Source organism: Protopterus annectens, chromosome 2.part1 (genome assembly GCF_019279795.1).
Source record: "Protopterus annectens isolate FY-2018-M chromosome 2.part1, PAN1.0, whole genome shotgun sequence".
NCBI lineage: Eukaryota > Metazoa > Chordata > Ceratodontiformes > Protopteridae > Protopterus > Protopterus annectens.
This window is the reverse complement of record NC_056729.1, coordinates 769,798,872-769,812,737: the sequence shown is the minus strand read 5'-3', so window position 1 is coordinate 769,812,737 and position 13,866 is coordinate 769,798,872. Positions and strand designations below refer to the sequence as shown.

General features: G+C 41.1%; 1 protein-coding gene across 1 annotated transcript in view; it reads left to right on the top strand.

Annotated features, from left to right (window-relative positions):
- The window catches only part of CLOCK (clock circadian regulator), a 2,173,159-nt gene extending 2,159,551 nt beyond the window's left edge, over positions 1-13,608 (top strand). The window contains exon 24 of the mRNA XM_044062477.1: positions 12,726-13,608. Within this exon, the coding sequence (XP_043918412.1) occupies positions 12,726-12,902 (177 nt within the window). The 3' untranslated portion in view covers positions 12,903-13,608. The remainder of the gene's footprint in view (positions 1-12,725) is intronic.
- The last annotated feature ends 258 nt before the right edge of the window (positions 13,609-13,866 follow it).

Sequence of the window (13,866 nt, the reverse complement as noted above, 5' to 3'; positions counted from 1 at the left end):
CCAAGCATTACCATCTGCCTATCTTCTCCAAATCCAGGGCAGGATTTGCCACTGCAGTCTTGCAGGGCATCCTAGCCAGCCCTTAGTCTCCTTTACTGCCTCCACCCTTTTCCTCAGCTTTGGGAATCAACTCAAATATGATGACTGCAACAGTGAAACATGAACATAGTACAGTTGTGTAAACTTATCATAAATGTACATGTTTGAGTGTATTCACTATTGCAGTCCTGGTTTCCCTCCCTCCATCCCCCTCCTCTTCTCTCTCTCTCCTTACAAAGAACCTTTTTGGTATTTACTCTCTACTGGTGGGGTTCGTCCACCATATCCTGGCTCCTACTTGGGGCATCCTGACAGGGCAAGAAAAACTGATGTAATGGCGTTGGCCGCCTTACTTTATACTACTGATGACCTGACATCAGTCCTGAAGCGACAGCAACCGACGCAGAAATACTAAGCCACTGGTATTCTGGCCGGCCGAGGGCTACCCTGGCAGGGATAACCCAAATGTGATGACTGCAACAGTGAATACACTTGAACATCTACATTTATGGTAAGTGTACACAACTGTACTTTTTTCACCCTTTGAGTTGCTGTATGGGCATAGGGTGAGGGGACCTCTAGATTTGAGATGAGTGGGAGGGCGAGTGTGAATCCCACAAGGAGTCTGTTGTGGCATATGTAGTAAACCTCAGGACAAGGCTCAGGGAAACTCATGAGCTTGGCCCAGCAGAACCTGGCAGAAGCCCAACAGCAGAAAAATATCTGGTATGACAGGAATGCTCAAGCTAGAGAATATGCTGTAGGGCACCAGGTAATGGCTCTCATTCCTGTTAGACACAACAAGCTGCAGGCAGCCTGGGAGGGACCCTACAAGATAGTAAGGAATGTCAGTGATGTTAACTGCATGGTGGAACTGATAGGCAGGAGGCAGGGGCACAAAGTGTACCATGTTAACATGATGAAACATTACCATGATAGGGAGACCCTTGTGCTGAGTATTTGCAGTGGATGGCAGAAGGAGGCTGAGGAGGATCTGGTGACTGATCTCCTCAGTGAGGCTCGGACTGATACCTCAGTGGAAGGGGTAGCAGTGTCCCAGCAGCTATCCCCTACCCAGGCTTGAGAAATCCGAGCAGTGTTACAGGAGTTCGGGGGCATGTTCACTGGGAAACTAGGGTGCACCATGTGGATACAGGACCACAAAGGCCTATTAAGCAGGCCCCTTATAGGGTGCCTGAGAGAGTCAAACAGACTCTGAGGGAGGAGATACAGGAAATGCTGGAAATAGGGGTAATTCAGGAGTCCAGCAGTCCCTGGGCCTCCCCAGTGGTGCTGGTACCAAAGAAGGATGGCAACACCAGGTTCTGTGTGGACTGCAGGAAATTAAATAGTCACACAGAGTCAGAAGCTTACCCCATGCCTAGGACAGATGAAGCCCTAGAGCAGCTGAGTGGGGCTAAGCATCTTACCACTATTGATCTTGCCAAGGGTTACTGGCAGATGCCCTTGACTCCCAGTGCTAGATTGAGGTCAGCCTTTGTGACTCCTTTTGGCTTGTATGAGTTCGCAAAGATGCCCTTTGGGATGAAAAATGCCCCAGCGACTTTCCAGAGCCTGGTAGATTGTATCTTAGTGGGAGTAAGAGATTTTGCCCTTGCTTACCTAAATGATATTGCCATCTCCAGCCATTCCTGGCAAGAGCACCTTCAGTATGTCAGGGAGGTGCTGGGCAGGGTTGACCATTAAGCCCAGCAAATGTCAGGTGGGTATGACAGAGGTCTCCTATCTGGGACATAGAGTGGGGAGTGGTAAGATCAGGCCAGAACCTGCCAAAGTGGAAGCCATTCAGGAATGGCCTGCCCCTGATATCAAAAAGCAGGTGAGGGCATTCTTAGGGATAGCAAGGTACTACAGAACATGTGTCCCCAGTTATAGTACCATAGCTGCTCCCCTCACAGACCTGACAAGGAAAAACAGGCCAGGTAAGGTAGTGTGAACCCCAGCATGTGAGCAGGCATTCCAGAAGCTTAAAGGAGATTTGGGAGGACCCCCTGTGTTAGCCAGTCCGGATTACAGCAAAGAATTTGTTGTGCAGGTGGATGCTTCAAACCATGGAGTAGGGGCTGTACTTAGCCAGGTTTCCTCAGAGGGAGAAGAGCACCCAGTGGTGTATCTCAGTTGTAGGCTCCAACCCAGGAAGGAATGCTATGCAGCTGTAGAAAAGGAATGCCTAGTCATAGTGCGGGCACTGCAGAAACTTCAGCCGTATCTGTATGGAAGAAAATTCACTATAGTTACCACAATTCCTTAACATGGTAACATCGAGCCAGTCAGCAAAATGGCAAGTTACTAAGCTGGAGCCGAGGGTTGCAAACATATGATATGACAGTGCAACACAGCAGTGGGGTTAGCACTGCCAACACAGATGGGTTCTCAAGACAGGGAATGGGGTAATGTATTCCCAGATAGGTTCACCCTCTCAAGCAACATTTCTCAAGAGTCACTTGAAAAACTAACTTGAGTTTTCGAGAAGAGGAGAAATGTGACACTGCCAGCCCAGCTATCTGGAATTTTGTAAATAATTCTATGTCATTAGTGAATATTGATATGATTTATACAGAACTGTATATTATGTACGGAACTTCAAGAATGTAACCACACCATACCCTGCTAGAACACAGAAGGTTAGCTTACAAATCTTTAAGAAAATGAGTTGAAATTAAGTGCTTTACGGTGTGGTATAAAAGTTAGTTTCATTGCAGCAAGAAGACAGGATGTCTAGAGCTAGAAATTTTTTCTGTCATCTTGGAGAGAAGTATTTACTATGTTTAAAATGTAAAGTGTTTTATTGCTCTATGACTTCCTAGCAGCTGCACTTCTGAGAGATATGTACGTCACATGCAGAGATGTTAAAATTCTGTTAGCCTGGGAATTGAAGGCAGGTGACAAAGAGTGATGTCATCCAAACTGACCCAGCAGTAATGTTTGATAGTAATTTAAGAACTCTCTCAGAGAGAGACTGCATGCATTTTGTATTTTGTCTTGGACCTAGCAAGAACATCCTCTCATCTACATTTGCCTTGCTCTGTGAGTAAGTTATTTAAGGCATAGTGTCTTTTAGATAAACATAGGAATATAGTAAAGATTAATTTAGATGTTTTCTGTATTTATTTGAGACTGTCCTGCAATGTTGTTTTAAAATATTTCCTGTGATTCTGAACTCTGTAGTTACTGTGTTGATTGAGTATTGTCTTGTTCTTTTATTTATTATTAAATATATTTAAACCTGTCTGTGTGGCTGATATTTGAGAAGCATATTTAAGCTCTTAGAATACTTGCATATGCATTTGGTGACACTGTGCAGGCCACTCCTAAATAGCCTTGCAGGTCTTGATCACACTTACCATTTGGATAATAGTACCATTACACAGTAGGATTGGTCAACCTTTGTAAGAGCCTTAAGTAGCTGACAAGGAGGGGTTGGTGGCAGTGATAACTACCTTATAGTCTAGGCAGAAGGGGGCATAGCTAGTAAACCTGTGCCACCCTTTCCCAGGTATGTGTGTGTGTTTGTATATAAATCAAATCTCAAAGTGTGTGTGTGTCAGCTACTTGGGCAGGGACACAAAGTATTGTTTGGACAGAGAAGGTACTGGAGGTCTTGGCTTGACCCCTCAGCTGAGATCTTAACCCTATAGCTGTGCCAGTGGGGAGTCTTGTTGGGGATCTGGAGAAAGAGGGATTAACCAGCCCCCAGACTGACTGTGATCTCTGTGTCCTCTTAAGGGAAATTGTACTTTACTGTGAGAGTACTTGTCATCCTCCCATTGTGTACGTCCCTCACTGTTGCCAGCGGTGACGATTGAGACTCCATGATTACTGGGCCAGTGCAGGGGTGTCACATCCTATACCATCAAAGCCTGATAAAGTTTTGCTACTACTGAAGGATAGGTCCTGCTTGGAGCAAAGGTTCCACTGTTAATGCCATTATGGTTAGCCTCCCCCCCCCCCCCAACAGTGAGTCGCAGGCATTGGACCATTTCGGGAAGTGCATGTATGCTTATCCACCTTTACCCTATGCTATGTTCTGAACTTTATAGCACATTTGATTAGGCTTCAGAGAGACTTAATCTCCAAAGTTTCTAAGTCATTGGGATCTCAGCCCTCAATAGAGTTTAATAAAACTTTGTAGACTCAGTTGGCTACCATGCAGTCTATCTCAAATGTTTCCATGCAGCGCTTCTGCAATGCAGCAAATGGTACGGCATGCTTAGCAGGCACAGGCATTGCAGTTCACAGTCATGCCTAGATATATCTCTGTAATTCTGCAGACTGCTTTAAAGCATCCTTTCTTAATGCCCCTTTTAATGGGGCCACTTTATTTGGCTGCAGAGTTAAAGATATACTGACTAGGAGTGACCAAGTGGGCGAGACTTTGTCTGCCATGGGAGTGTACTTTTCTACCCCACAGAGGGCCTTCTTAAGAAACCAGAGAAGAAGAAAATGCAACAAGTGAAACCTCCACCTGAAGCAGAGTGGTAAACTTTAATGGACACTGCCCTAGGAGCAGGGGATGCCCCCAGAATCAGGGCTTCAGAGGACCTTTTTTCTGGTGAGCCATTCCAATGCTTCTGAAAATTTGCGTGACTGTTGCACTCTGGGAGGCAAGCAGGGACACTTGGCTGTCCACCACCAAGCTTGTGAGGCCATCACATTGGATGCCTGGGTGTTGAGAGTTATTTCCAGGAGCTACAGTATTCCCTTTCAGTTCACCACAAGTTTGAAACAAAAATGGATGTGCTTGGTGGACCTCAAAGATGTTTACCCTCACATAACGATATCAAGGCATTTCTGGATTTTCCTGCTCTTCAAGCTGGTAGCCAATCACTAGCAATTTTGACAACTGCCATTTGGCCTCATCACAGCTTTTCAGTCGTTCACGAAGTACATGACAATGGTAGCAGCTTGGTTCAGGCTGCAGAGATTCTGGGTCTTTCCATACCTAAGTAACTGACTCCTTATGGGAACTTCAGGGGCATTATGGATTCATGTGAGAGGCTTCGTGCTCCAGCTATGCCTGACCTTGAGTATTACAATCAATTTTGAAAAGTCCAACCTTGAACCTGTTCAAGCTCTAGAGTTTATTGGATGATATCTGGACACTACCAATCAGATTGCCAGGCTACCTTCCTCAAGATTACTTATCCCTACAACTTCAAACCATTCAAGTTTTGTTAATTCAGAGGCCACCAGCTTCTTTGTCCCTTGGTCTTCTCAAACTAATGGTCGCTGCAGTCTATCTTGCAGCTCTAGCCATTTACTTCATGAGGGTTCTTTAGTCGACTTTTAACAGTCCAGTGGTCATTTACAACTCACTCAGTGGATTTTCCTATTCACCTCACCGGCATTACTTGTTGTTAGATGTCATGGTGGCTGATGCCAGATCAAGTTTCTCTAGGTCGCCTGTTTGTTTTTCCACAACCCAAGGCCACTTTCATTACAGATACTTCCTCCTGGGGTGGTGGTAGAGGGGACATTTCAAAGGAACGACCTGTCCAGTCAGAGGCCAATCTTCAAATCATTTTTTTAGAGCTGGGAGCAGTTCTGCTAGTGTTACAGACCTTCCAAGACTACCTCCCCAAAGGTGTAATCACTATCCAGACTAACAACATGGCAGTGGTTTGGTGCATGAACAAGCACGGGAGAACCTAATCATATTCCCTGAGTTGGGAGAGTAAGAGGGTGTGGCAGTGGATGATGTTCTTGCAACTCTTTCTGACAGCAGTGCATATCCTGGGCAAGTCCAACATTCTAGTGGACAGTGTGAGCAGGAACATTCTCATGGCTCATGAGTGGTCCATCAGTCAGTGGCAGCACATATTTTCCACCTCTGGGAACAACCATGCTGCACTCTCCCTGTGCTTCCCTCAACATCAAATGTAGCAGCTTTCTTGACCTGATTCCTCCTAAGGGACAGTTACCAAGGGATTCTATTTTGCATGCTTGGCCTGTGGGTCTCTTGTATGCTTACCCTCCAACATCCTCGATAATCAAGTTTCTCCAGAAAGCAGCCCATGCCAGAGAGACTATAATCCTCATACCCCCTTTCTGGCTTAGACAAAAATGGGGCTCCCCTTCCTGTGGCCTCACCTGTTGCACCCTCCTTGTGCTATGGATCCCATTCCAGATTTGATATCCCATCCTCCAGGCCAGCCTCACCTGACTCTGATATCCTTAATTTCTATCAATGATCAGAGATTTGTAACAAAAAGGCATATGATAGTAAGCAGAAAAATCTCCCTATTTGGCCCATTTCTATGGACATAGGTCCCTTTTCTTCTCCTTTGGATGCAGCTTTAGATTTTCTATCTGGTCTTTTTTTCAGTCTGGGGTCAGCTACTATACTTTTGATGTTCCACTGTCAGCTTTTTCAGATTTCCACATGGGTTAAGCCCATATTCCAGTTGCTTGTTTGAGATTATCTAAAGCATTTTTGAATGGCATTTTTCTGCTCAGAATAATAAAGGGATCAGATTTATCCTTGGGATTTCCCTCTTCTACTTCAAGCCTCGAGTAAAGCCCTTTTTGAAGCATCTGCTGCTATAGACTTAAAAGTATCTGTCATGGAGAACACAACTCTTACTGTCAGCTGCTTCAGCCTGAAGAGATCAGAGTTTAAAGTTTTGCCATTAATCCCACCCTGTCTTATCTTATCTTTCATAAAGTGAGAGTTTCTTTGTATCTAAAGTTGTCTAATTTAAACCAAATGATTCAAGTGTCAGTTTTCTTTTCCAATTTTCAATAACAAGGGTCAAATGTATGTTTGATTGTTTAGATTCTATTTGGACAGGACCAGACATTTCAGGAAATCAGATCAACATATTGTATACTTGGGGAGACCAGTTTCCAAAGTAACTTTGTTCAGATGGCTTTCTGATTGTATATTCTTTGTTTATACCATGAAAGATGTATCTTTACCTAACACATCAAAAGCCCACTCTGATAAGTTAGATTCTACTTTATTTGCCTTCTTTACTCGCACTTATGTAGATGATATTTGTGCAGCAGCTACCTGGTCTGACACTCATACTTTTGTGTCCCATTATAACCTAGACATTCAGTCGAGATCTAGGACATCTTTTGGCTCCGCCATTTTGCTGAATATTCTGTCCTGATACCACCCATGTGTTGGCTGGAGACTCTGTCCCATAGGTTAAGGCAGGAGGAAAAGTCATCATTGGACATACCCATAACAGCATGATAGTAGGAGATTTAAACCTCTTTGTATTACACAGGAGAGCAACTCACAATTGCAGGAATTTGAGGAAAATATTCAGTATGCTCCTTGTTGAAAATAAGAAACCGGCAGTGGATCGGCCTACCAGGCTCAGCAAATTCTTTGACATTATATTCCAGAATAAAGACGGTCAAAAAATATTGCCCCCATAACTGGTAGCGATCATTTAGTTGTTTTGGCATGTTTGACCATTCCAGTTACCTCCTTGGTCAATACTACTACAAAAATATAAATCGGTCACTATATAAAAGTAAGGGCACATTTGGGGACAAAAAATCTTACTTCCAATCTTGTCAACAGAAATATGAAAACAACACTCAAAAATTCTGGCAAGCCATAAACCACCTCCTAAACCCCAGCAAACCTACTACTCTAGCAACAGTTAACTCTACTGAATGTTTAGCCTCACAATTCAATATCCACTTTATCAACTCGATAACAGTATTACTAAACAACACTGCTAATCGACCACTATCTATACCAACCCCCACAGAATTCAACTCTACCCCTTTCTCCCTTAAGCCAATTCAGACCAGCTGCATAAAGAAACTCCTAGGTGAATTAAAACCATGTATTCTTGCAGCTGATCAGCTTCCCAGCGAATTTCTAAAACTCGCCGCCTCATCCGTTTCCTATCCCATATCTATTCCTATCAACCGCTCTGTCTCTAAACAGTATGTTCCCCATCTTTGGAAAATATCTCATATCGTACCCCTTCATAAAGGTGGCCCCTCTACAGACCTCTCCAACTATAGACCAGTTGCCATTCTCACACCACTAGCCAGAATCTTGGAAAAATGTATACACCAGCAAATCCTTGGCTACTTCCTTAAAAACAACCTGCTTTCCAACACTAAACACAGCTTTCAGCCCACACATAGCACCAGTACAGGCCTTATAAGTTTCACAAATACCATAAATCTCCTCAAAAATAATGGCTACCTCGTATCAGCTACTTTCCTTGAGATGTCAAAAGCCTTTGACACAGTATCACACCAAAAACTTCTTAACAAACTTGCTTCATACAATATTGGTGCATCTTTAAACTGGTTTCATAGCTATCTCTTTGTCAACAAGCCACTAAATGGCATAATAAACTTTCCCCCCTACTGCCCATCACAGTCAGAGTCCCTCAAGGCTACATCCTTGGCCCTCTACTTTTTATCATATTTACCATTGACCTCAGTACCTACACTAATCTTGCCTCTGTCGTTCAATACGCCGATGATGCCTTTTTCATCTGCATAGGCCCCTCTATCAAACAACTGCAAGACAAAACTGAAATTGCCCTACAAAACATTGCAAACTACCTATCTCTCCATCAACTTATTTTAAATCCCAACAAAACCAAACTCATGTTTTTCAGTAATTCTAAGGCTACTAACACTCCATTGCTTCTCACTATCTTCTCAACTTCTTCTTCTTTCAGCTTTTCCCGATTAGGGGTCACCACAGCGGATCACCTGTCCGCTCATTATTGGCAGTAGAGTTTTATGGTGTCGAGTTACCACCCCAGCACCCAACCTTCCACAGAAGGCACACACACACACACACACACACACACACACACACACACACACACACACACACACACACACACACACACACGCCTAGGGCCAATTTAGAGTATCCAATCCACCTACAGCATGTCTTTGGGATGTGGGAGGAAACTGGAGCACCCGGAGGAAACCCATGCGACCACAGGGAGGACATGCAGACTCCACACAGAAGGCAGATCAAACCAGAGAACCTTTTGCTGTGAGGCAACAATGCTAACCACTGCACCACCAAGGCCGCCCCCTCACTATCTACTCAACTAATGGCAAAAAATAGAACCAGTCAAACAGACAAAACCTTTAGGTGTTGCAATAGATAATGGCCTAAAGTTCAGTAAACATATTGCACTAACAATCAAAAAGTGCGCATAAAACTTGGTTCACTTTGTAGAGCAAAACCCTATCTAACTGACTATGCCAGATTAGCTACTGCTAGATCCCACCTGCTATCCACCTTTCTCTACTGCTCCCAAATCTTTATCAGCCTACGTAAAGCAGATTTGAACAACCTTGAAACCTGTTGTAATAAAACAGCCAAATTCGCCTCAAACCTCCTAGATATCATCATTGTATAGCTGTTCACCACGTTAATTGGATAGAACTGTGCAGCTTACTGTCTCTCAACCAGCTCATTACTGCTCATAGAGTCATCCATAAACCTGAATTCTGCCCTGCTCTAGACCTCGTTCAACCTTAAACAAACCTTAAGTCCCTTAGGTCATCCAATAAACTCATGCTGAATGTAACCAAGTCTCATAACTACCATGGGGACTTCTTATACTCTTATAAAAATTGCCAAATCATGGAACTCTGTCCCCAAACATATTCTCTCTACCCCTGATTACACATGCTTTCAAAAACTCCTAAAATAATATTATGCTAAACACTGGCTATGTTCCTGCACTTCTCCAGGCTAGTACAGTTATATGCTATCTCTTTTCATTAATCTTCTCTGTCTATGCCTCTTACAGCCTAAACTCGTTTCTATATTCTTTTCTTTTCTTTGATCGTTCCACAAAAAAATAGTATTGAGTGATTTTTAGCTCAAACCCATTATGATTTTCTATTTTTTTGTATTTTTTCACTGTATTGTATCTGCCTTGTGTTTCATCTGAATTGTATTTTTTACTCTGTAAATATTGTTTCATCTGTATTGTATTTTTTTACTCTGTAAATATTTTTCTTGGTACATTTTTTTATTCACTGTAGTACTTTTTGCATTTTGTAATTGTTTGGAGCCTTTCTCCCCAGGTCTCCACTGAAAATGGATTTCTTGCCCAGACACTACCCGGTAATCAAAAGTAAGTTGTTTGTCTTTCGGCTTTTCCCGGTTAGGGGTCGCCACAGTGGAACTCCAGTCCGCTAATGATTGGCAGTTGGTTTTTATGATGTCGAGTTGCCAGCCCGACACCCAGCCTTCAGTGAAGGCAATCAAAAGTAAGTAAGTAAATAAATAAAATAAGTAGCAAGACAGGAGGTCTGACAAAGCGTAGAAACACTATGGTAAAGAAATGGAGAGCTGGAAGTAGCATGCAATCGAAATGTATAGTAAATTGTTTTTTCACTAATCTTAATTTTCTTGTCTAAATAATCATAGAATATATAAAGGGAAGATAGTAAATAATATGAAGGATAAACAAGAAGGCCCTTTTAAATATAGCTGTAAAGGCAGGGAGGGATATTGGGTCATTTGTTGATTATTTCACTGAAAATAGATAGACATACAGGGAAGCCCAGCAAGACAGATAGATATTTTACAAACAAATGGCACAAAAAAGTGGAGTAGTAATATATTGCCATCTGGTCAAAATAGAAAGCAAAAGCATGGAATGGGGGTCAATAAAGAATTTATAAACTTTCTTGAAAATGCGGGTTATGTAAAAACTTTGGGCAGGAATAACGTTTCTAATAAATATTTAAAATCATTTGAAGTTTTTCCAAAACCTTTGCTACCCATTTTCATAGTTTGTTACAGTACTGTACAGTTGCCAGATGACTGGAAGCTTGCTATTATAAGACCAGTTTATAAAGAGAAGGGCGTGAGTAATAGCACTGGCAGTTAACCTATTATCCAACACAGAGAGATTATGGAGTTCTTGTTCTTAAATACTTTACTAGAGAAATTAAATATTACAGGTTTGCATAAAATATTCATTCACATGCATATGTGCTATATAGACAGATTACTTGCAACCAGTTACTAAGCTACAGCCGCAGAGCAGAAAATATAAACTGATGAGATCTTTATTGGCCTCACCCCATAGATCTGATCACAATTTATTACTAAATAAAATAGATAATATTAGTATATTGGAGCAATTGCAGAAAAGGATGGGTGAATGGTTAAATAAAGGACAATGGCATATGGAATACAGGCCAGGGCAGGCCATAGAAATGTAGTATGTTACAGTTAAGAGGTAACTCTCTGTTCAATATTAGACCCGTAATTTATTGAGGTTATGCATTTCAGATACTGCAGTATCATTAGGTATCTTTTGCTACCTTTACACAACAGTTTGAAAAATATTGTTAAAATAAAGCAGATGAGCTTTGGTACAACACTTCTGTATTGTTATAAAACTGAAAAATAAAAGAACTGAAAAGGTAAACTTATTTAAAGACACAGGGTATATGTTGAGAGTACCGTCAGTTTCAGTCTTCGTGTTGGCAGTGGTGTAAAAGACTGCAGTAAGATTATTGGCTACATTAAAGAAATTCATTAAATCAAGAAAGGCTGAGTAATAAAGACTATTTATCAGCCTAATTAGACCCAGATAAAGTATGGTGATATTTTATGGTTTCCTTTCAGTAAATCTCAGACAATAAGATTGGAATGCATACAAATGAAATGTGCAAATATAGTTTATACCTAGAGATTCTGTCATATGAGAAAAGGCTTTCTAAGTTGAGTCCATTTTCAGTGAATTATAGACAGAGGTGGGGTGACCTAATTTCAGTTTTTAAAGTCATACTTAATCCATTTGTTTGGGAATATTATGGGCTTAAATAGAACTAAAACGGAAAGACTGTTGAGAAATTTTAAGAAAAGTAATAAAATAGTAAACTAGTTCTGAAAGAGTAGTAGATGTTTAGTAGTGTTATAAGGGGTAGTAATAGCTTGGTATCATTTGTAAAAAGTTATGGATGAACTTGTAAGGCTTAAACAGTTAGACAGGGAATAGTGCCCATCCCCAAAGGCTATATTGTACTGTATTGCATTTTAGTACTTTGACAACCTGTGCAGTTAACCACTTGAATGGAACCGCAAAGAGCAGTATTTTGATAACAGAGGGAATAGTTTTTCAAATGTAGTGGACGAGCCATAGGCTGGTTATGTTCTTCATTTGCAGGTATCCCAGTCCATTATAAAGTAAAGGAGGAACAGTGTAAAATGTCTGAGATTGTCTTTTATTCCCAGTTCAGGAGGAAGGAAAGAACAAGCCACAACATCTGTCAAGTCATTTATTTGCTTTACCAGCACTGGTATGTCATCCCTAATGGCACAGGGTGCTGTCATTACAGTCTTATCACCATGTAGCAGTTGTTCAGATTCTACACTAAAAGTGTTTTTTGGTGGCACAATGAAATTATGTTATGATGACGTGATAATGTTTCACCCCATGATTTACTTTTACATTCTTGTGAAGTTATCGTCTTTCCTAATTGCTGTTGAAGATTCATTTGACATTCTGTATTACACAATCTCCAGTATGCCTTACTTTGCGTTACTGTTGGTTTCTGGTTTATAATCAGTAGTAGTGACTTTTAAAATAATTGATATACATGTGTTGCATAATTGTTTTCATGCAAATAACTGGTTCTGTTCTACCCTGTGTCTGAGTGTTTTTATTTGCATTTCTTTTAATTGTCAGACTCCCAGATTACTGCATGGAGGTCAGTCTGCTCAGCTCATCCTGTCAGCTGCTTTTCCTCTTCAACAGTCTAGTAGTTTCAGTCAGTCGCAGCAACAGCCACAACAACAGCAGCAACAGCGTTCACGACACAGGACTGACAGTGTGCCTGACCTATCAAATGTACAGCCTCAATAACTCTAAAATGTACAGTTACAGTTAATCTCTAAATTTAACACGTTGGTGTACGATGGTCCTGTACAGTAAGTCACTGCTTGTACAGTACAGTGCTCAGAAGTCCTTCTCCGTGCAAGAGGACCTACAGGTTCAGACATTTGGTCTATGTGCTCAAGTGAAGAACTGGTGCTGCAAATCTAGGGGATTTTGACTGAGCTCCTCTATGTCAGAATCTCACCTTGCAAACTGATATTAGAAAACCTGGAAGTGTTTTTAACTATAGACTACTACAAATGTGTTGTACTGCTGGAAAACTGAACAGTAAGGGGGAATAGAGTTTAGAACATAATACCGATTGGTATTTCTTTTAGAGTGGACCTAGAATATAAATAAAGGCCCTGTCAGACATCCTGTACAGGTCAGACAGCTTCAGTAATTTACAGAAGTCAAGAGCACTAATGTTTTTTTTTTTTTTTTTTTGGTACTGTATAACTCTAACACCACTGTTTTATCGAGCAGTCATTTTAATTTGTGGAGACCTGTCATGGTTATGCTGCTGCCTTCATTTCTTAATGTTACTTGGTAATTCTGTTAAAGTATTTTAAGAGTTCTGTTTGTGAGATGATTATAAGATAGAAAATATTTTTAAAAGTGTTTGAGAAAACTACTGTACAGATATTGTAAAAATATGTATATACCTGGATATAAAAGAGAGCAAAATATTTTATATGATGCATGAAAGATAATGTTATTTGCAGATTTAAAGTTGTTTCTGTTGTATCTTTAGAAATATTTTTAGTTCTGATATTTTGTTCAGCTTTTCATTTGTAATGTACCTTGCCTGTACAGTTCAACTTAACCAGTTTTCAGCTATTTAGAGTAAATATATTTGATGTCACAGTTTGTTTAATGTACCACCAGCTAGCAGTAGAAAGAACAGAATGGATATTAATTACAGAAAACAAGAAAGTGTGCTCTTCATTAA